Source organism: Cupressus sempervirens, chromosome 1 (assembly GCF_028749045.1).
Source record: "Cupressus sempervirens isolate cs-2001-9-10 chromosome 1, ASM2874904v1, whole genome shotgun sequence".
Taxonomy (NCBI): domain Eukaryota; kingdom Viridiplantae; phylum Streptophyta; class Pinopsida; order Cupressales; family Cupressaceae; genus Cupressus; species Cupressus sempervirens.
Window position 1 is genome coordinate 451,204,689 of NC_143118.1, and position 22,706 is coordinate 451,227,394.

At 34.8% G+C, this 22,706-nt stretch overlaps 1 protein-coding gene across 1 annotated transcript in view; it reads left to right on the forward strand.

The window, feature by feature from the left end:
• The window catches only part of BTR1L (binding to TOMV RNA 1L (long form)), a 76,087-nt gene that overhangs the window by 38,821 nt on the left and 14,560 nt on the right, over nucleotides 1-22,706 (forward strand). Inside the window, exons 5-7 of the mRNA XM_089827947.1 lie at nucleotides 3,082-3,191; nucleotides 5,800-5,964; nucleotides 6,071-6,132. Of these exons, the coding sequence (XP_089684073.1) occupies nucleotides 3,082-3,191; nucleotides 5,800-5,964; nucleotides 6,071-6,132 (337 nt within the window). The remainder of the gene's footprint in view (nucleotides 1-3,081; nucleotides 3,192-5,799; nucleotides 5,965-6,070; nucleotides 6,133-22,706) is intronic.

The following is a 22,706-nucleotide window of genomic DNA, read 5'->3' on the forward strand; positions in this document are numbered from 1 at the left end:
TATAAATGTGCCATTTGTTAAGGCTGTGGATAGTGCTATAATCTGTGTTATTTTTTTGTGGTCACTTCCCCTTGAGTATTACGTATTGATTAACTCAGTAAGATACACACAAGCCCTATGAATCACGAGTAAAAGGGAGTCATTTCAAAAACCTTGAACTGGGCTGCTGACTAGATAATACAGACTGTTCATTGAACCGGCCATCAGCAAGTCTATTGCACAAACCTAAGTTTGGGAACGTCAGTGCCATGCCAGGTTATTAGAAATATAGGTCATACATAAGATATAGCACAAATGGCAATGACACAAGAATGCCACAACTGATGCAAGGGTGCAACAATAAAGTCCAAAAGATGGAAACATTATTATCAAAGGACAAATTGATATTGCATTGATTCGTAAACCAATGTGGCCATTCACCAAGACAAAAATTGTTGACCAACACCAGTCCTAATTAACCATCCAAGAGCCAACGATTGTACCAATAAATAGGACCAAACAAATTAGGTACACAAGTTCAACAATCAACAGGGAATGTAGAATGTTCTTTGTCAGATATACTTTTGTTGATGACCAATTGAGAGGTCTTAGGAAAATTGCACCAAGAGTACAAATATAGGAAATTGTATACACGAAGACCAAACTGAACAAAAGGTGTAGGATGTTTTCATTTTGAGTAATGCTTCTACTAGGCTGACCATACTATCATCCATTTGAGTGACATACATCAAAAACATGTCACACAACAACTAACACCACCAAAGTGTCAGTATTTATGTTTTGACAACAATGAGAATCATTGCCAACACCAATCTGCCATGTCTAACACGAGACTTCTGTGAACGTCATGCATCGCAATACTACTACACTCAAGTGCACTTAACCGTAGAGTTTCTTCCAAGGTTAAGCCCACTTTACTTGCAATCCCATATACAAAACCTTTAGCAAGTGATGTGCCTTATGAACCATTAGCAAACTCCTTCAGCTTATCAAATGATAAGTAGGAGATAATTTTCACAAGTCAAATTGTGATATTGTTATTAGGATTTATCTGTGTAGTTTTAAAGTTAAGCTGTAATGTCCCCAATTTGTGGACATTAGGATTATGAGCCAAATATAATAAAATATAAAATTTGGCTTTTGTGAGCTTAATGTGAATTTTAGATAAGGGGCCCATTTAATATTTTGAAGTGAGCTAAAAGGTGACAGAAGGGGAATAAGATGAAAGACTGGGGAGGGAAGTTGAAGAGTCCCATTGTGGAGCTTTAAAGAAGGAAGACAGTTTACTTTTAGCATGGGTGTTTTATGATTCAGACTGCATTCTCTCTTGGAGAGTTATTTGGAAAGCTTTGGCTTTCATCAAGCTTGAGGACACAACCCCATTGTTCTTGGAGATGTCACACTAGGTGTCTCACTTGTGCTTACTTTTTCTTATATTTCCAATCTGATTGTATTTCTGTATTTAAGACCGAACTTGATGCTTGTTATTGTATTCCTGATGTATAATGTAATAACACACATTTCTGTAGAATTTACATGAACTATTACTGGTAATTATTGTTGGGTTTCATTGCATAATATATCTGTTTTCTTCAAAAAACTGTTTGTGAGAAAATTTGGAGATAGTGTCCTACTGGGATATTACATATAAGTGGAATTCATTATCTACATGTGAGTGATATATACACGTATATACCAGAAAAACATTACATGTATATACGAAAAAGACTATATATGTTCAAGTTAGAGATTGAATTGCATAAACTATTTAATTTAATTGGGTAGAATTTCAAATATCTAGCAATTTGATTAATCTATAGAACTTTAATGTCATAATTGACAAGCCTAAAGGTTAAAATGATTATAATGATTATTGTAGATTTCTTGGTTTTCTCCAAAACAAATAAAGACAAAAAATTGCTATTCTGCTCTTTTAGACAATATCACAACAAATAAGGAAGTTTTGTTATGGTCTTCTTTTGTTTAATATTGTTTCAATTAAACAAAATCAAGGTTAAAAAAATTAGTATCAATCAAGCTATACAATATATTCTATATAGGAAAAGAGCAATTTTTATTTTCATAATTGCCTATCTCCCATACTACATCCTGACTCTACAACACTTCAAGACATTGCAATGCAACACTTTTGACCCAACTTTCCAAGTTGCGTCTTCAGTGCCGTGCATTGATTTTGTAGAGAATCATATTGCGATTTTGTGTGTATTTCTTGTCAGTGTTGCTGACAGGGTTTCTGCTAGTTTCCTGCAATTTTTTGCAAATTAACTATCACTTTTTGCTGACTGATTGTTTGATAAATCGCGAAAAAGGTGTTGAAAATTATTGACCAAAAAATCCCAATTTTTTGTTGAATATGTTGCTGCACATGCCAACTCCCGATAATTCGTGCTTTGCCATTTTTTACTTCAATCCTATTAAAATATATTAATAGTCAATAATAATTAAAGTTTTGAAACTACTTTATAATATTAAATATAAACTATAGGGGTTGATTCCTTTCCCATAAAATGGAAATCTATAATAGTGCATAATTGGTAAACTTTTAAAATTAATGTATAGCATTGATTAATATTTTATTTATATAATCCTTGAGGCGAGACGTGCAAAGAGTTCGGGTCATATTGAAACCGCGATTGAAAACAAATTTATTAGTTGTTCTGACAATATCTCACAGGTCCCCTACAATTTAGGATGATTGACGCCTTTTCAAATTTCGTTGATGACGACCACTGCTCCTCCTGCTTCTTTGTTTAGTGTTTTCTAGAAGTTGGAAAGAAAACTAAAGGAACAAGATTACACATTTTTTCCATCCCGATTCTGCATGGACTTTGCTTCCATCTTGGTATCAACCCTATTTCTAAGTGATTTGTCAATTTCATGAGTTCATTGTAGGGTTTTGCAATGAAGTTTTACATTTTATCCCTTTATATTGCACTAATCTATCTAATTTCTTTTGGCATGTATCTTCTATCAGGATGTATGGTTGAGTTTTTTAAATGCCATTTCTATTTCTTTCCTTAAAATACTTAAATCTGAAGAAAATGTATCATTGTTGTACAGGTATGAACATGTCTGGAATGCAAGGCATCCCTAGTGGTTATGCTCCAGTTACATATGGGGTAGCAAATTACGGTCCCACTGTTTTTGGAAGCCATTTGCGGAACAACAAGGTTTGTTTTGAGTTTATATTCTAATTATTTTCCTGTATAGTGATCTTGATTATAGTGTGTTCTTTGTAACAACTTCCATTTGACTCTCATGCTGTGCTGGTGATGACAAAAATATGTTATAATATATTTAATCACCGGTTAATGTTATATTGTTCTGGTTTGCCAATCACAAATGTTGGGGACCAAGTGGGAATGATTGTAGAATCTTCTTTCAGGAAGAAAATTAATGATTAGGAGCTATTAGAAATTAATGATGACAGGTACAACGATCACTGCATGCTAATTATTGATATATTAGATGGCATGTTGAGTTTATTGATCTTGTGGACAATGGAGCCACCTGTAGTCTTCTGCGCTCTTTCCAGCTGTTTGTAGCTTTGCCCACGGGCTCTGCCTTTGAAGAAAAACTCTTTACTTTGAACCTCAATGGTGTGGAGCCAGGCATATTTTGTGCGGGTGGTTTTAAATTCTATATTCTACCTCACTACTAAGCCACCACCTGTGGTGGCTGGACAATAACCACCTAATAGCTAGTTGTTGTTGGCAACATTTTAAAAGAATTTAAATTCACAACTGCAAATTTAGGGGAAAATATGTTGATTTCATTTGACTGCAAATACAGGGGGGCAGTAAAATGTTTCAGGTGTACATAACTTGGGTATTATAATATTTATGGCATCAAAACCAAAATTCAGAACAGGGAGTCACAAGCTCTGGCAGAAAGGAGCTTCTATCCCTTTGCCCAATGTTACTAGCTCCATGTGGAGCTATGCATAGTTTGCAAACTCTTGAAGTATACTCGAAGTTGCTGAGTACTCTCCATCCTTTTTACTTGGCGAGTTTTCCCAAATTTAACTCTCATTGGATAAAACTATAGTTAAAACACATTTTTTCACAGTTTTTTGCTGTTAAAACATGCACTTTCTCTTTCAAGATGTCAAATTTTGATCTAATACAATTTGTAATTGAATTTCGCTAAAAAAAAATTCTTAAAGAGATTTTGATTTTTTGGTACTTTGTTAGTTTTCAATGTTTTGTCATGTTTTCCTTGTGTATTTGCTGAATTTTTACCGAGTTGAAAATTTTGGGCTTGTCTAGTGCTTTCTGAGTCCGAGTCTGCAAACTATGGAGCTATGTACTTGTATATACAGACTTAAGAGCATCATTTAGGATAGGTTTTGATATAGCAAATTGGATGTGTAAAAGTAATTTGATTACTAAGAATATAGGGGGAAAAGTTGCAAGAATTAAAAAAGGTTGTTCTTCCATTGAACATGACCCAAAAAGATTTTTCTTTTTTCTTTAAAAAAACTTGATCAGGGATTTTTAATAATTTTATTAATTTTAATTAGCCTTCAAAGCTTCTCTGAAGTCTAATGAGAACATTGACTTTCATCCTTTTGTGTTTAAGCTTTTTTAAAATTCTTTTCTATTTTCCTACAAATTTCTATAGAACTGCCAAGTCTACCTGTTGGGACTCAGTGAGGCTAACCTTACCAGGTATCCATATTCATGAGTTCTTGGCCCTTGGATTGGTCTGCTTTGCTTGGGATTTGCTAAGTTTGAGCAAGTTGTGAAGATTCTTGGAACACTGATTTAGTACCATGAGTGATTATCTCCCAGGGTAATTGATTGTATGTAGGAGGAAGGTATGGAAGAGTACATTAATAATGTGGCATATCTAGCATAAATTTGGACTCAAAGACACTGTAAGTTATACCTAGTTAGGTTTGTATTACAATAACACAATGAACACTGATTCAGGGACTTGTTTGGCATCCTGAACATCTGAATCTCAAGCCAGCAGTGGTGATCGAGGAGTCTGATAAGACAGGTCTTCAATGATGTTCATATATGCACAAACATATTAAGCAATCAATGCCAACCAAAATAACGGAGACAACCAACATTGATAGCCTTTTTCAAAGCATGGATATTATTTGACAAAGAATAATTATTTGTACTGTTTGTTTCTCTCCAAAATTAATTGTTGGCTGCACTAGCAGGATGTTACCATTCTGCAGGTAACAGGATCATAAGATCAGTGCATCTAATAATATTGTTGAATGCCTGAAAGCTTATTCATTAGTTGATTTTCGTTGCCCAACCTTTCCAAAATTATTTTACAAAATACAAGCTTCAAGAAAATTCTGTATTAAAATGTAATACACTTCAAAATACTCTAAGAAATTTAATTTTAGTTGAGTGAGATATCACATATATTAACATCTTTGTAGTGTCTTAGTGATTTTGTTGTGTACACAATGTTTAATAATTAATTTAGGTTTAATAGTTGTGCGTTTTATTCAAGTGAGAGTCTCTTCTTGATTCTGTGGAATTTACTGGAGTTATCCAGACTTGTAACCTTTTAGGTTGTTAATCCTTTATGCAATATATCATTTTCGAAATCTGATAAAAAAATATACATGTTCGAAATAAAATAAGAGCATTTCTTTTTGAGTAATGAAGATTATAGTTCAAGTGCCATAAGAGCAAGCCTTTTGTGTGGATGTTTTATTGGAGATGTGACTGCCGTGACTTATTGTACTTGCCATCTAATCAAGAAATATACTATCTAAAATCCAGAAAGCTCATTTATTTGTTTTAGGGGTTGATGGCACCGCTGGTTCCTTTGAGGTCCCCTATGCCTGTTAGACTACCTGTATTATCAACTACTAATAGCGCACACACATCAGTCAAAATGCAAGTTCCCGATGAGCGTGTTGGTGCAATAGTTGGCCGTGGTGGGAAAACTATTCTTGAGATCCAACAGGTAGCATGTTTATTTCAATGAAACATTGTAAAGTTCTATATATTGTCTCTTGTTGTTACCTTCTTGTGCATAGATGCACTGAGAGTGCAACTTGTTTGTTTAACAGGTCAGTGGTGCCAAAATAAAAATATCAGATCGTGGAGATTTTGTATCAGGTACAAATGATAGGTGAGTACCAAATAATGATTACAATATATCTCTATTATATGAAAAAAATGATAATTACGATCTGTCTTGAAGTTGCATTTTTTCAGTATTGCATGAATTTCAGTTGATAGGACTGTATGGCTGTTCCTGAAGTTTTTAAATTCTGTTACGGCCTTACCTATAGGCCATTCCGTAACACAAGTTCCTTAAATAAGTAAAACTTTATGGATTTCCCTATGTATCTGCCTGCTATGTTGTAGTTGATACTGTCATATTAGCAAGTTGAGCAGGAGGCTGGGGATAGCAAGAATTATTTACAAATTTTTACAAGGAAAAAGTGTTTGCAGATTTCTTGGGTAAACTTTACAGTCAAACTTCTTGATTGATGTTTCCTTATACTAATGTTGAATGAGTTGCGAACATAATATCGTGATGTGCTAAAAGTAATTTTAAATTTTCCTGCAATGAAGTCTGTCTTCTTCAACAAGCTGTTGCCTATTCATGATGCATAATTCTACAGATTGATCTGCATGAAGAGCTCAAAAGTCTCTGGCAGTTTTTAATATCCCTCCACTACCAGGATTTACTGCATTTGACACTTTTTATTTAAGGTGGGAGTGGTCTCATAAATGACAACAGTAGGTGTTATTAGCTGAGTAGCCTAGTCTTGGTACAATATTTCTGGAATTTTTATTTGTTTCTGTCATACCTTAAGGCTCATGTGATGATGAAGTCGAATCAGCCATCTAACTGTGATTAAGTCAACATATCCATTTTATTAAATAAATATCATATATCAACAATTTTATATCTGTCTTTCACTCAGCATCTTTTATATTGACAACTGAGTTGAAGCATTTGGTAATTACATTCCAGGCAGTTTGAATTTTCCTTTTGGACTGGTGAATTGATAAAATCATAGATCAGGGAAACCATCTATAATGTTTCTGAGCGAAAATTTATTAATTGTCATTCCTGTTCTAGAAACTGAACTCATATTTATCATCAGGCTCAGCCGCTCATGCCATTAATTTGGATGCAGCTGTGAATCAAGTTTGGCCTAGTGTTTGTGTGAGACAAGTTGCCAAAGATTTTTTGTGAAAGTCATGCTTTAGGCAATAAGTAGATGAATGTTACAAGTCTCTTCCTTCGAGTACATCATCTTTTAACACTTTGTACATCATAATCTGAGAAAAACAGCTAGTGTTGGCCCATATCCTTTGGTTCTCAAGCCTCTTTCCACTTCACTTTGTATTCTTTACTTATATTGTTCGCATGCTTATGGTTTTTCATTGGTTCCTATGTATAATCCCATTCCATATCTTTGTATATATGTTTATGTAGCTAAAGCTGAGTTGCTTGTACGGGTATGGGCATGTGTATAGTTATGAGAACTAGGTATGCCCAAATGGAACCTTTTTCCCCCTTGTGTGTTTGTGTGTCTGCGTTCCCTAGGAACACATCCCAGCACAAAAAGGCGAAGTTTGGAAACCGGGATGTCTTGGGGATAGCTGGATGGGTATGGGACGTCCCTACCTTGTCACCTTTTTTAAAAATTCCCATAGAATGTCTCAGAAACTTGGGGACTTAGGCGATTTTTTTTGGGGACGTCTGTATGTCCTGGGGAATTCCCTGGGACGGCTGGGTGTCCCTGATTTTATAGACAACATCAGCAATTATAAAATAGATATTTTTTAATTCTAAAGTGGGCCCCTCCTTTCAAGTTCACCCTAATATGCTTATTACTGTTTGGTAGTCAATTCTTGATATTTGGGGCCCTCTTTAACGGTAATTTTAATTCCATGGTTCTTAACATAAGGTTGTCAAATGCGCATTATTGACCTAGATCATGCATCATTATGTCATTATCTGGCAATACATTAGTTCTAGGTTGGTCTTGGGTTGATATGTGTCCTTTGTGGAAGATATGGTGAATATTGGAAGTTGCATCAAGATCCTGGCTTACCGTAACAAACCTATATCATGATCAGAACTGTGTAAAGGACCGTTTTGTATCAATAATAATATCAGACCACTTACAATGAATTGGAAGTGTAGTTTGAGAAATAAATGATAGTAGTGTGTTTCAATTTGGAAGGTGGGTTATTGTTCCTTTTACTATTGAAAATGAATTCTAAAAAATGTTCTTGGGTATATTTCAAAATTTTATGTTATTATTTTAATATTACATGCACATTGACAATAATTCCAAATTATGAATGCATTATAGCATATAGAGTATTGAGATTGATTATTGAAATGTTTTATTTTAAGGTTCTCTGATGCTTAAATGGCATGGTTTTTATATATTATATATAAATGTTTTCTTGTATATTTTATATTATCGAATTTCCCTATATATATATATATATATATATAGCCATCCCCCTTTGCCGTCCTCCCATCCCCAAAATAATTTCAATATTATGTCAATTTTTGTCTCAAGTTCAACATCCTTTGAGGTGTGAGTATATCATCATCACCATCATTCATGTAGATTAGGGTTTTATTTAGACTTAAGAAAATGCTTTTGGCTTCCTTTTGAAAATAAAATAAAATTAACCCAGGCATTTTCCCTCGTGGGTTTGCCTGTGTGTGCCTATTACACCCCAGGTGCCTTGGGTATGCTGTGGGTACATGAGTGCATACCCACAGCCTACACGAGTCACCTGCGATGTGCCCTAGGCATGCCTAAGCCCGGTGTGGGTGCACCAAGGCAAATGCATGAACCTAGTAATTCAGAGCTAGAGTTGGATCAATCTGCTAAGTCTCACTGAATATACTCCCTCTAAAGCATAAAAATTAAAGATTCTTATTACTGAAAATAATTGTATCGCTAATTTCTCATATTCACTGCATGCTAGTTGTCTGAATACTCTAAGATTGCAGGTTGTAAAATCTACTTTTCTGGCATATTAGATTAAAATATAATGGGCATAGTTTGCAGACTGAGACTTGGCAGACTCATAATTTTATTATTTTTGTCTTGGCAAAAATTTGGTAGCTCAAAAATTACTTAAATTTCTTTGGAAAATCTTTATTTTTGTTCACAAAATTCATTGACGTGATGTATCCAATGAGACCCTAAATTATTTCAAAAATTCTCTCTATTAAATTTGATGAAATTCGAGCACAAAATATCATCATCACAGAGTCCCCAGGCTGATAGCCTAATACAATAGATAGCTTACAACTACTAAGTAATTATGATTGGGCATCATAATTCATAAACTTAGGGAGAGGTTGAGGTTCTAAGTGTCTGTTTGGATCTTTGCTTGGCATAGAAGACTATGCTTGTGGCTCAGGTTTGATGATGATCTTGTTAGTAGAAGGCAATGACTTCTCTTCAGCTTTGTCAGTGTCATCCAATTCTATAGCTCTTTTGGTAACTCCGTCCTTCTAATTCTTGTGTAGAGTGGAGCTTTAGCCTGTCTAGTACGTGCAGTGACTCTATCATGGCTGTTTATGGGGACCAAATTGAGTGTCTGTGTGTATTACTGAAATCTTTAGGGTGCCATTTGTACAATATTGAACATTTGTACATCATGCGAGTAATTTCTTGGTCATATTACATCAAAATAAAAGGAGTCTGATTTATAATTACTAATAACTTCAATCTGTAATTTATTTGAGTTTTTTTTGTTAAATTGACTGACTATGAGTTTAGGTCAACTTTTTTGTGTGGTTTTGAAGATTTCTTTATTGTTTGTGGAATTTGTAAAAATTTTTTTATTTTTCGGTCTTTGAGTTTGACTGTTCAAAAAATAATTTGGTCAGACTTTTCACCAAATTAACTTTTAGACATTTCATTTCTATTAATTGATAATGAAGTTCTATTTTTTTTTTTTATAACATTTTTTTGGATGTATAGTAAGATTGTGAATTTTATCAAGAACGGGATTTTAATCCTGGTCTGATCCAGGAATGGCTGCAGCACAAGGTACAATCTCCCTAGGTAACAAGATCCACAGTTAAGATCCATTAACATGTAATCAACTTAAGAATTTTTCTGTGGTTTGCTCTGTCTGGTAGTAAAGGAGCATTTCATAAGTTGTTTTTCTTTCTTCTTATCCTTTTTCCCATTCACATCTTGCCAGCCGTCTTCCATCCTTGTGGCCTCCCTCTGCCAGTTCATCGTATTATCAAACCCATTTGGATCCTTGCCAAGGCTGCAATCATCACTCTCATTATCATTCTTCATAGTTATGATATCTTTTGAGGTTTCAGAAGTCGTAGGAAGGTGCTCTCCTGAAACCAATATCTTGAACTAATCCTGATTAGCTGTTTAGTTTCTCCAGTACAACCATCAGCAGTATCATTTTTTTCCTCTTGTTATCTCAGCTCTATCGGGACATTGTTGACTTCAGATACTACCAAAGCATTGGAGGTTACAGGTCTCTCAACTTTCTGTCTTTTTATAGTTTCCATGGAGTTAATAGACTCGGGAGGCTCTGTAACTTTTTTCTCAATTTTATAGAGAAGACAACTGTCCTCCCTCTACCAAGTTGATGATTTGTGTATTGTCCTTTAGGCATAATTTGCCGCCATGTGCCTGTCTTAAAACACTGCCTACATCTGAAGGGGATTTCTTGATAATCCACTGGTTGTATCCATGTGCCACTTGCCGATCTCAAACAAATATCTGCTAGTGGTGCCTTTCTCAAGTCCATCTCAACAAGGATACGAGCATTTACAGTGTGAAGAAAATTCAGAGATACGTTATCTACCCCCAAAAATTTACCCAACGAGTTATCAACAGCCTTACAGCATGATTCAATGCAGCAATAGGTTAGGAAGTCAGTTCTATCCATAATGAAGCTTAACAAAGGATTCAGATGCTGAGTTCAAAGCTGGATAGCAGGGTTCGAGCAACAGCATATATTTGTCCTCCTAGCTCTGCTGATAATTGCACAAGAATTGTCTTTTTTGCTTGCTCATTAGCAATTACTAGCACAAATAAACCTTGAGACCCTGGATATATCTGCACATCTCCTTTCAGAATAGGCTTCCAGGACTTTGATATGCATTTGTGCAGGTCAACCGGGCTTGACCAAAAACCCTTCAGTCTGCCAATCAAACCCAACTCATAAAAACATTCTGCATTGTTAACCACATCTCTTCCAATACCTCCCCTGTAAACAGAAAGTTGGCTTATCAACAGATTACTGAATAAATTGTGGAAATTGGGAAAGAGTTTCCTGTTACCCCTAATACCCTGCAAGCCTCTATTACTTTCAAAATGGAAAGAGCCATCTGTTAACATCATACTGCAGTCCACAACTACCTTCAAGCATAGTTACACTGGCCAAGGGGACATTGGGGACGGGGGGACAAAGGCGCCTCAATTTGGGGATGGCGGCGAGGGATGGGATGGGGGAATGGGGGGTATATAGTATATACTATACATATGATACTTAAAATGCTAATTATGAAAAGATGTATAACAATATAAGACATAAATATGAAGTATAGGTTCATCAAATCTGCTATTGCTAGTTTTGTTTTACATTGCACTGAACATTGAACAATGAGCTATGGAAGAGATCTAAGTTCTAAGTTCTAAGTTCTATCAAATAACTTAAGTAATCAATGATTGAAGATTCAAATTCAGAACTTAAAAGTCATAGATATCTATTATGATATATCATATTATCAATTTAGCAAAAGTTTGAGTATCATTATCTCATCAATCATTCAATGGCGTCATACACTTAATTACATCAAATAGCAACAACCATGATATGATCAAAATGTTCAATGTTCAATGTTTCAAACTTCAAATATCCAAGTCTCAAATACAAACTACAAAAACTACTCTTCTTGCTGCTGTTGCAAAAATTAGAAAACTATGAAATGAATAGAAATGAGAAAACATTGAGATTTAATGGGATTTCAACCTCTAAATCAGACCCACATACCCTAGGGTTAGCAAATAATAAAAAACATGAAAACAAAACCTTTTAATTTTTAATTTTTTGCTTTTTTTTTATGCGCCGAAAAAGGGGACGGCCAGCCGTTCCGAGCTGCGTTGGGGGACGCGTCCCCATCCCAAGTCCCCAAACAGGGGTGCGGGTACGTCCCCCTCCCGGCAGCGAGTTGGTGGCACCGCTCGGGACGCGGGAATGCCATCTCTATCTCAGGTGCGGCAGCCAAAAACAGCAGGGATGCGTCCCCGTGTTACTATATGCCTTTAAGGCTTGAAAATCCAGACTAGGACTCACCCTGTTCAAAACCCTCAAGTTCTCGCTGCTGAATATGATGAACAAGTGAATAACTCACACCAAAACACATCATCTGTGCCCTTGGCTGAAAATGGCCAGCTGTAAGGAGTCCACTGAGCCTTCCATGTGTGGCCGTCTGCAAATTGTCTGGTTGACCTTGCTGAGGATGACAGAAGGCAGCAAATGGCTTAGGAACGAAAGCTCAATTTTGGTCTGCTTTTAAAATTGTATGAACCGTGGTTGTTTATTGCATAGAAGTGTAATTCATTTTGGGAAAAATCAGCAAACCGAAAATAAAAAGGGAATTAATAGGGGGAAAATTGGATTTCCAAGATACCTAAAAACTTGTAGTAAGACATTTAAGAATTACTTAAAAAAATAAAATTAAGGGACATTTTCACATCATAGATATATTGAGAGTAAATAAAATATAGAATTTCACTAGTAGATTGTAGAGAATAAATTTTTGTCATTTTAGTTTTATATAGATATCGCTGATTTCATTGCACAAAAGTTCAAAACATGCCACAATAGCATAAATGATAATTTATCTTTCAAAATATTATATCTAAATTCAAACATCTATATTTTTATATTTATCCAGATTATACTCTGTAATCCATCATTAAAAACTAAAAAGACAAGACAAGTTTCATTTTGCATCATAACAAATCTATTGTTAAAAAAGAGTAAAAATTTGAATTATAACTATTATAAATATTCTTATTTTTATTATAAACATTGTTAATGAAATTACTGTTTTATACTGTTCTAGAACTTTTAAAGACTTTCTGAAATCAACTGTATATATTTTGAATTAACATTTTGAACCAGACTCAACTAAAAATATCATCAGAAAGAAATCAGACAACGAAAAATATCATCAGAAAGAGGAGATTTTACACATAATAAGCAGCATAGTTTAAAAAAACTGCGATATATTGCTAAGATCGCGAGATATTGTGAGCAAAATTGCCAGCCAATATAATCGCCAAATAAATCATTGACTATATTTTGAAAAAATCACACCGCATTTGAGATGAAAAAATCACGGTTTTTACGAAATTTGGGTCAAAAAAATGCTAATTAAGTCAACTTGAAATACAATAAAGTTTTCTAAAAAATGTTTTGGAGTTTTTTCATTTTCCTGCAGGCTGCGACCGCTAACAAAAGGGCTGCAATGGCTGCTGAGGAAAGGTGCGATTACTAAGAACTATTAAGGCACACAGATTAAAACTGCTGAGAAAACGTAGAAGCACAGATTCAAACACAGGAATTATTACGACGATATGCCTCAAAGATGCCACCACATGAGTGTTGATTGTAGGATACACACAATGGTTTTGCTCTTCAATAGGTTATAGAAAACATTTTTGGAAATTTAATGTCGATTTGTCCAAGTATGCCAAATTTCATCCCCAATGAATGGCTTCGAAAGTTGACACATCGTAGTCAAATCTCCTCATATGCACATCACTATTATGCTCCTATATACACATCAACATCACTATATATGAAATTTATATAAGTTATGAATTGATGATCATGAGTTTATAGATAAGTTTGTAATATACAAATTTTTATTTATTTGAATTGGTTTTATAAATTTATAATATTGTATAATACAAATTTATAGTACTATTTATTAATACTAAAGTAGTATAATATTGTATATTAATAAATTCAATATTAACAGAATTCATAAGTTTATAGTGTTTATAAATTATAAATTCATTATAGAGAACAAATTATTTATTAATATATATCTATAAAAGTATATATTTTCAAATGTTAGATGAAAATGCCAATTTATTGCTGATTTTTTTGCCTAGTTTTGGCAATTGCGAGTTTTTCAAAATTTTTGAGCTGGCCGAGATATTGCTGAAACCAAGTTTTTCAACTATGATAAGCAGTGTGTCAATTGATCATTGAGAAATTAGACATTATAAAATAGGTTTCTAATAACATTTAAATTTAATGTAAATCTCCAAGCTGGTATGGTTGCAGTTGCATCATATTTGTTGTGTGATTACAAAATAAATGCAACTATAATATTCTCCTCCTTAAAGAACCATATAGACAGTGGGAAAATGTTCTGTTTAATAGCAGCAGACAGTGGGGTTTTTTTGGGATTGGCACACGTTCAGTTTAATAGCATGTTGCCATATAATTGGTTTATTTAATCATAGATGGACTAATCTCCCAGTAATTGCCAAGTCCTGAGTTTTTTGTTGAGTTTTCAGCTGGGCAATAGGAAAAAAATTTGAGTATTTTTTTGAAAAACTCTGCAATTAAAAAAAAAAAAACTCTTCTGTGTCTTTAGCATCAAAGAGAAATTATTTTCCTAGCTCCAGAAATGTTCACACAAAACCCTGTTTCTATTTTGAATATTGTTGAAATTAACAATAAAAAGCCCTTTTGCCAGATTGTAGGTTTGAACGCACCTGTCCTAAATGGGCTTCCAGTTTCTTGAAACCCACACATGGAGGTGTTGTAATCTTGGCCATAAACCAAAAAAACTCTCTATTAATCCTAACTCAAAAAATACAGAGATTGTGTGCAATCACATCCTCAGCCTCTGCATTTACGACTATCATTACCCTCTTCATCGACAGACAAATAACACAGCTTGACCTTCCTTTCTGCAAAGTCAACTGATTAGCATAAGGGTATTGTCTTCACGTTGGGGTCACTGCCCATCCGCAAAGATCCATGTTCGACCATCTTCAAATTTGTTTTCAACCCTGACCTACCCGTATTTTGCCCAAAACCCACCCCCATCATATATTAAATATTTCTTTTGTGTCAATACTGGGTGTTCACAATGGCCTGTGAGTCCCGAGTGATCTGTATCCTGGGGGATAAATCTGCTTCCCCTTCTGCTGATAAACCCCTCCATGCAGTCCTTCCACTCCGTTTGCGTTTGCTGGATGCTTCAAACCTGACACGCATCCATCATGTCGCCACCCCTCTGCAGCGCAAGATTCACCCTGGAAAAATTTAAAACCCTGTTTCTTCATGCAGGATTTTAGACAAACCCCTTTCTCAGTCTGACCACAGTCTACCAATCCCTCACTGTTGTCGTCCAGATTCATCCCTGCAGGTCCATGACTGCCAGTCTTCAAACTTTGTTGGACACCCGAGACCCTAGATCAAACCCCCGAAATCTTCCCACAGCTCCCAAGCACCATCTTTAGAAAATACCTCTGTTACAGCAGCAAAAAGGCGAAAAATGGCTCTACAACTTGTGTATGCAACACAGCTCTCAAACACGGCTCTGGAACTCCTCTCTACAACTCGTGTATGGAATAAACACCTGCTCAGAAAAGTCTGCGATGCACCAAGCACAGCTCTGCAATGAAGAATGGCTCACACAGCGGTGTCTAAATAGGAAAGTAATGCCATTTTTTTGCACAGTTTAAGGTTTTATTTTGTGCCATTTTTCTGTGTGCGATCAGTCAGGATTAAGCTGTGATTTTCCTTTGATTAGTCATGATTTTTCATGCATTTTAATTGATGATCAGTCAATGATTTTGGCAGATTTTTCTGGGGAATAAATCAGTGCCATGCCTGATTGCTGATTGATCTCGATTACTTCAGATTGATTGGAGATTTTTGCTAACTCTATTATATACTTTGTTGTGTGAAGAACTTTATTTCTGTTTATAATCTATAATTGGAATCCCTTGTCTGGCAACATGGAAAGGATCCCATGAATTTTTCTCTCGAGTTGGATAAGAATATTCTGTGTGTTTCTTTCTCAAGTATTTGCATTTGCTGCACCTCACGGTAAATGTGGGAAACTTCTGTATGGTCACACTTACTAGCTTCTTTAGAGCTCTATTAGAATTAGCAAAGATTTCTCTATTGAAAATCCAGGCTGACATCTTCCAAATCATTGTCGTTTAAACCCTTGCCATTCTTCCTATTTTCAAGCTTTCATTGAATGGTCAAGATTATGCTATTGATCTTATGAATGCTTGTATTTCTATAACTAAAGGCACCTTTTAGTTAAAACTAGATTTGAGGTTGTCATAAACTTAATTCAACTATCGCTGTAATTTTCTGCCCTTCAAATCTGTGCCATTTTTTTATATATTTAAGTTTCCATTGAATGGTCAAAATTCTGCTCTTATCATATTTTTGACCCTTGCATTCTTGTCAATGAAGGAAGCGTTTAGTTAAAACTAGATTTGGAGTTGTCATAAACGTAATCAAACTATCATTGATCTGAGGGGTGATGTTTCTTTCGCATTTGATCAATTGGCACATGCTATCTTTTTGCTTGTTTCTGTATTACTACCATGTAAATTTATTCTTTAGTCTACCTCTACAGATACTGTAGATGTTCCCTTGCCTATTTTCTGTGGGTTCCCCCCTACCCGCATATATTTCAACTTCTCAACTTCTCCGAAATGGGGACATGCCGGGGACGTTGTTCCGACATGTCTAGCGGCTGCAGTTCTAGTGGAAGACGGGAACTTCGACGTCCCTTGAGGAGATAGTGGGACAAGAACAAGTCCCTTGACCCCTCCAAGGGACAACTGGGTGTCCCCTATCCAACCAAAAAAAAGTTTGTTTAAAAAACAAAACTGTCTTCTAATATTCTATTGGTTGTCTTGAATATCATATTGTGCTGCTCAATGTAATCTTCTTTATGATGAGATACTCATACTTTGATATCTATTACTATTATTATTTAATATTTATATAATATAAGTTAGCACTCTTCCATTTACTGATTGGACCATTTAAAATATTAATATTTACTGTTCAAAGTGATGTTCAAGTATTTGTATTTCAGTAAATTAGTTTTTTCATCTTTATGTCTTATATTGTTATTACATATTTTCATAGCTATCATATTAACACATTTATAGTATATTGTCTATAACACCCACCCTTTATCCCCCGTCGTCCTTCCTCCGCAATCCCGAAATTGAGGCCCCTCTATTCCCTCCCGCTTGGAAAGACGTCCTGATGTCACCTCATCTATCAGGGTGGTGTAACTATGCTATTAACATATATTTTCTATCTTGGAATGTTACTTTTATTTAGACAAGTGCCATTTTCATTCCAGCAGGTATCATCATTGAGCATATAATAGGTATTGTCTTGAGTGTATCTTATTGAATAATTTGATATCTTTTTAGTATATTAAATGGATTATTTATACATTTATCAATGATATTTTTTTTGACTTCTTAATGTTCCTTTTTATCAAGAATGAAGGGATTCGTAATGACATAATCAAGGTGTTGTGATCATGAGGGTTGTTTTAACTATGTCATAATTGATGTCCCTTGTATTGATTTCAATTAGATACATGCATTTATAATAGTATTAATTATTACCTCATATATGTAGGCCCGTTCATGTACCTATAAGGTTTAATCCTTGTTCTAGGAGGGATGAGCAGTTTGTGAAGGATGATTTCTTAGGTGTGGGATGGCTAAAAGTAAACATTGATGAGTACTTCAGAGGAAACCTGGGGAGGTGTTGAGCAGTTTGCATAATTAGAGATGTGGCCAACATTATAATGTGAGCAAAGTAGCTCTAGGACGAAACATATAACATTGAAGAATGTATGACTGCCATATTTGCTCCTCAATTGGCAAAGAAGTGTAAGGAGTGGAAGAATCCGAAATAGCGGTAAATGGGTTTATGAAAGGTAAGATGGGAGTCATGGTTCCTGGATAAATATATTTGAAGTATTAGATTACTTTTAGAGGATTTGAAAGAGTTCAAAGTTTCTCATGTATCGAGAGAGGAAAATTAGATTTCTAATAGAATGACCAATGTAGGTGTAAGTCTAATCAATAAAGAAGAGATGGTAGAGGGCTTTAGGAGGAAAAGTTTAAATTGAAACCAAAAGGGTTCCATTTTTTGACTTGACCAATTTTGGATGGACAGCCAAGACTTGTAATGAATTGGTATGGTTTGTCAAAAGGCTAGAGTAAAGGTGATAGGTGGCACGTGCTTGGTCATTGATGGTGTGGAGTGTATTTGAGTATGATTATGTGGTGTCATGTCGTGTGATGCAAGGGAAGAGGAGGAACTTTCTAAATGAGGCAGGTTGATTTATAAACCCACAGTGTCATGTTTTATGTTGGTAAAAGTGACAGAGAAAAGCGTTGGTGGTTTAAAATGGAGGCAAATTTTTATCCATAGACATTGAAGAAGTAGATGATGGGATTTCATGGTAAAATTTTGCCGTGATGGCTGGGGGAGGTCTTTAATATAGATGAAGATGAATCTATTCGTTTGTTGTGTAAGCTTTTTGGTTCGAAGTACATGAGTAAGGATTTTTGAACAAGGACGAACATGGATATTTCTTCTCTATTTTGTGGGTGGGCTTTCCTTCTCTCTGAGTAAGGAACAGGCAAGGAGAATGATAAATATTTTTGTTGAACCGACCTAGTGTGTAGGGGTGGAGAGTTGGTTGGAGTTGGCGGAAATAAGTGTTGGGTTTTGCACAAATGTTGGACTATGGAGGCGGATTGAAGGCACAAGGGACGGACATAGGCATTCATAGTGTTTGGTTACACAATCCCTATGATTCAACGCGCGGGGGAGGCGCATGGTGCATGGGTGCAACTTATGCATTTTGTGGAGATGTGGGAAGTGGACAGGCAGAGACTGGCAGGAGAAAGACGGAGGAAGAGGAAACACACTCCGAGGAAGATTGAAGAGGCTGTTGTTGCAGAGAGCTCTTTGGTGTGGAACGAGTCAACTCTAGGTAGGAAGAAATGAAAGGTCAAGACATTGGGAGGTGTTATAGTGAACGAAACAAGGGTAGAGATCATGCTGTGTTGAGGCATGGCAACCAACCTTTGTTATAGCCAACAACTATTTAGTGTTGCCCATTTTCTACAATGGGGCTAGTAGGAATAATGTTATGGTCATGTTGATCGATGTTTTTTTTTCGTTGGTCAAGAAGGGGAAAGGTTTTTTGAAATGATGCAATGTAAGTGTTTAAATTTTTTTTTTGGGTAAAGGCGTATGTTTTGTATTGAAAACTATTTTCAATTAATATAAATCTAAATATCAGCTATCAAAAAAAAAATCTCATAGATGCATGTATGAAGTAATAATCCGTTAATTATATAATCCTATTAATGAATTAATAATATGTTACATTATATTTGTAACAAATGGATTTTCATAACAAAATAAAGTCAATCTAGAAAGAGATTTCCTCAACTATCTATTGAACAAATATATTGAATTCCTTTTCATGAGACATTAATTGCTTTTAACTACCAATGATTAACTGAAATAACAAAGCTCAATTGAAATAACTATATCAATGATCAATTGTATTAATTATAATAACGATTAACTGAAATAATTGTAACAATGATCAATTGTAATAACTATAATAACGATTAACTGAAATAACTATGATAACGTTCAATTGGAGTAACGATAACAATGATCAACTGTAATAATTGTAATAATGATTTACTATCTTTTCATACATATAAGTAAAGTAAATGCTTGACATGAAATAAAGAAGAACATACGAGAGGTATCCAGCGAGTCTTTATTTGGTTGTGCAAGCCTCGGCTTTCGGTAAGAGGAGAAGCATTGGCTTAGGCTTAACCTCCCAACCTCGGACCATATTTATCCCCACACAATCTATTAAATAGAAGGGCCCTCCCTATCCCGAGATCAGGCTTGGGATACCTTTAGTCTAGCCACCTAAGCATTCTGGTGTTTAGAATGTCCACATAGTTATGGACAAACATGTCTGAATAACTGGCTCTATTGACATCAAGTGATCATAGATGGCAAACATGCCTTAAACAACCTTGGCCAAGGTTTTTTGATGGTTTTAGTGACTCGATCACCACTGCTTGACTTGACAACAGGGGAACAATAGTATGAACAATCATGAGCTATTAAATGAAATTAATTTAGATTTGTTATGTCATGTTTGACTTTGATTTCCATGTTATTGTAGATTCCATTTCACCTCTTCACCTTTTCCATGACTATACAACCGGAGAGTCCTAGGTACTCGAATCTTAGAGCAATCAGCTTTGTTAGCTGATCCTCAATTGATATATGAATATTATATGTTACTAGCTTATCACAATTTGTGATTTGAGAAAAAAAATCTTTAAGAATTGTAGAATAAATATCATTTGATTCTGACTTTCAACGGCATAAATAAAAATACGATATCATGTTATGGCTACTTGGCTTTTATTCTTCATAACAACTCTGTCCTAAAGAGTGTCTAACCGATGACATTTAAGCAATGTGATTTGCATCATAATATGAAACTATATCTTACTGCTATAATAATCAGAATGCACTAATAATTGATAATATATCATATCACAATGCTTGGAATATGGACAACCACATAACCTGGTAAAATCTGGAATTGAAATGGATTCTTGCTAGACGCTAACAATCAACCTCACTCTTCATTGAAGAAATCTTTAACGCAAATCCCAATGTGATTATCAATTATGTTTTTAGCAGAACATCAATATAAAAGGGAAATTGTGGAAAGAAAATGCAATGATTTCCAAGTGGTATATTGCAGAGATATCAGGTGCTATGAAAACCGAGGTCGGGTAATATGAAAGAAATCGGGTGATATGAAGGAAGTCGGGGGATATTTTCTTATGCTCATGATCTCTCTCAGCTCAAAATAGAAAGGTATTGAAGTTTCTTTGGCCTCCAAGAAGCCTTAACACTCATAAAAAAGAGATTTGGCTTTTGGTCGCCAAATAAATATGCCAAATGTTCATTTCGGTTTTTAGCAAGAAAAATGAATAAATATGGAAAAAGATTTGAAAGTTATTAATCGAGGATAATTATAATTTATATTCATCTATTTGCACATAAATATACTTATGAGGTGGCATCATATTATTTATAAAAATAATATTATGGTGTCACTTTATTCCTATATCTATGTGCACATACATAGGTATACATTATAATGATGTGTTGGAAAAAATCAATCAAAAACCATTTGAGGTATGTATTATTTGTAATTAAAATAATTAATGTTTTAAATGTATATTTAATAGCTCATGCGGTCCAAGGTCCATCTATTGTATCTTGATGTTCAAATTGCTAGGTCCTTACCAAGACAATCAAAGGTCATACCTGTCAACCTAATAATTGGATTAATTTTGTATCCCATTCTGTTGATCCTGTTTAGCAATGCTGCCCCCTTCATTTTCTCTTGCAGTCACCCGTGCAATATTTTCACGATAATAACAAGTTCCATAATAATTTCATAATAAGATTTTAAAAAGTATTTAGTTATTAACCATAATTCCAAAATCAAGCAACGGCTAAACATCACATGACAAATAATGGATAATGACCATCTTCATTAAACAATTAACATACTAAATACAATGGATATATTTAACTACTCTCTTCATATGATTATGAAAGAAAATCCATTCAATCTAATGGTTATAAATAAATTTAAAATTTAGGTCAAAATTTGGGATGTAACATACCCTCCCCCATAAGTTTTTTTCATCATCCCTGATGAATATCACAACGAAACTTAAAATAATATCTATTCAGACCATTTCAAGAAAATAAAAGTTTAGTCTCTAGCCCTGGAGAAAAGATGAGGGTATTTTTGAAATTTTTTGTGATAATCTTCCCAAGTAGCATTATTCTCAACATACTGATTCCACTGGACCTTGTATTGAGTCACCTCTCGATTTCGTAAGTGTAGCTTACCCACCTCGAGTATTTTGAGTGGTTCTATTTCCACCACCCTTGGATCTTGCACCTATAATAGGATCTAATTAATTATATGATCATGATGAGTGATGTATTTCTTAAGGTATGACACATGGAAGATGTCATGCATCCTTGCAAGAGCAGGTGGTGGGGCAATCTTGTAGGCTACTGGGTCAATAATTTCCAATATTTCAATACCTTGGGGCTAATTTGGCATTCTTACCAAAGTTGATGGTACACTTCTGAGGTTTTACTCTTAATAGCACCTTTTCTCCCACTGAAAATTCTCTAGGTGTTCTTTTTGCATTTGCATAACTTTTTTGTCTATCTTTGGCTTCTTTCAATCTCTGACTAATTTGGATTATCTGTTCTTCCATTTTCTTAAGCATTTCGGGTCCAACAATAATTCTATCCTCCAATTGAGTCCAGCTCACAGGGGTTTTACATTTGCGGCCATATAAAGCCTCAAAGGGGCCATTTTAATTGTGGATTGATAGGAATTGTTATAAGCAAATTCTACCAAGTGTAAATACGTTTCGCACTAGTATTGCCAATCCATACAGTAAACTCTTAAAAGATCTAATACCAGGATTACTCTTTCTGTTTGACCATTAGTCTTGGGATGATAAACTAAATTGATGT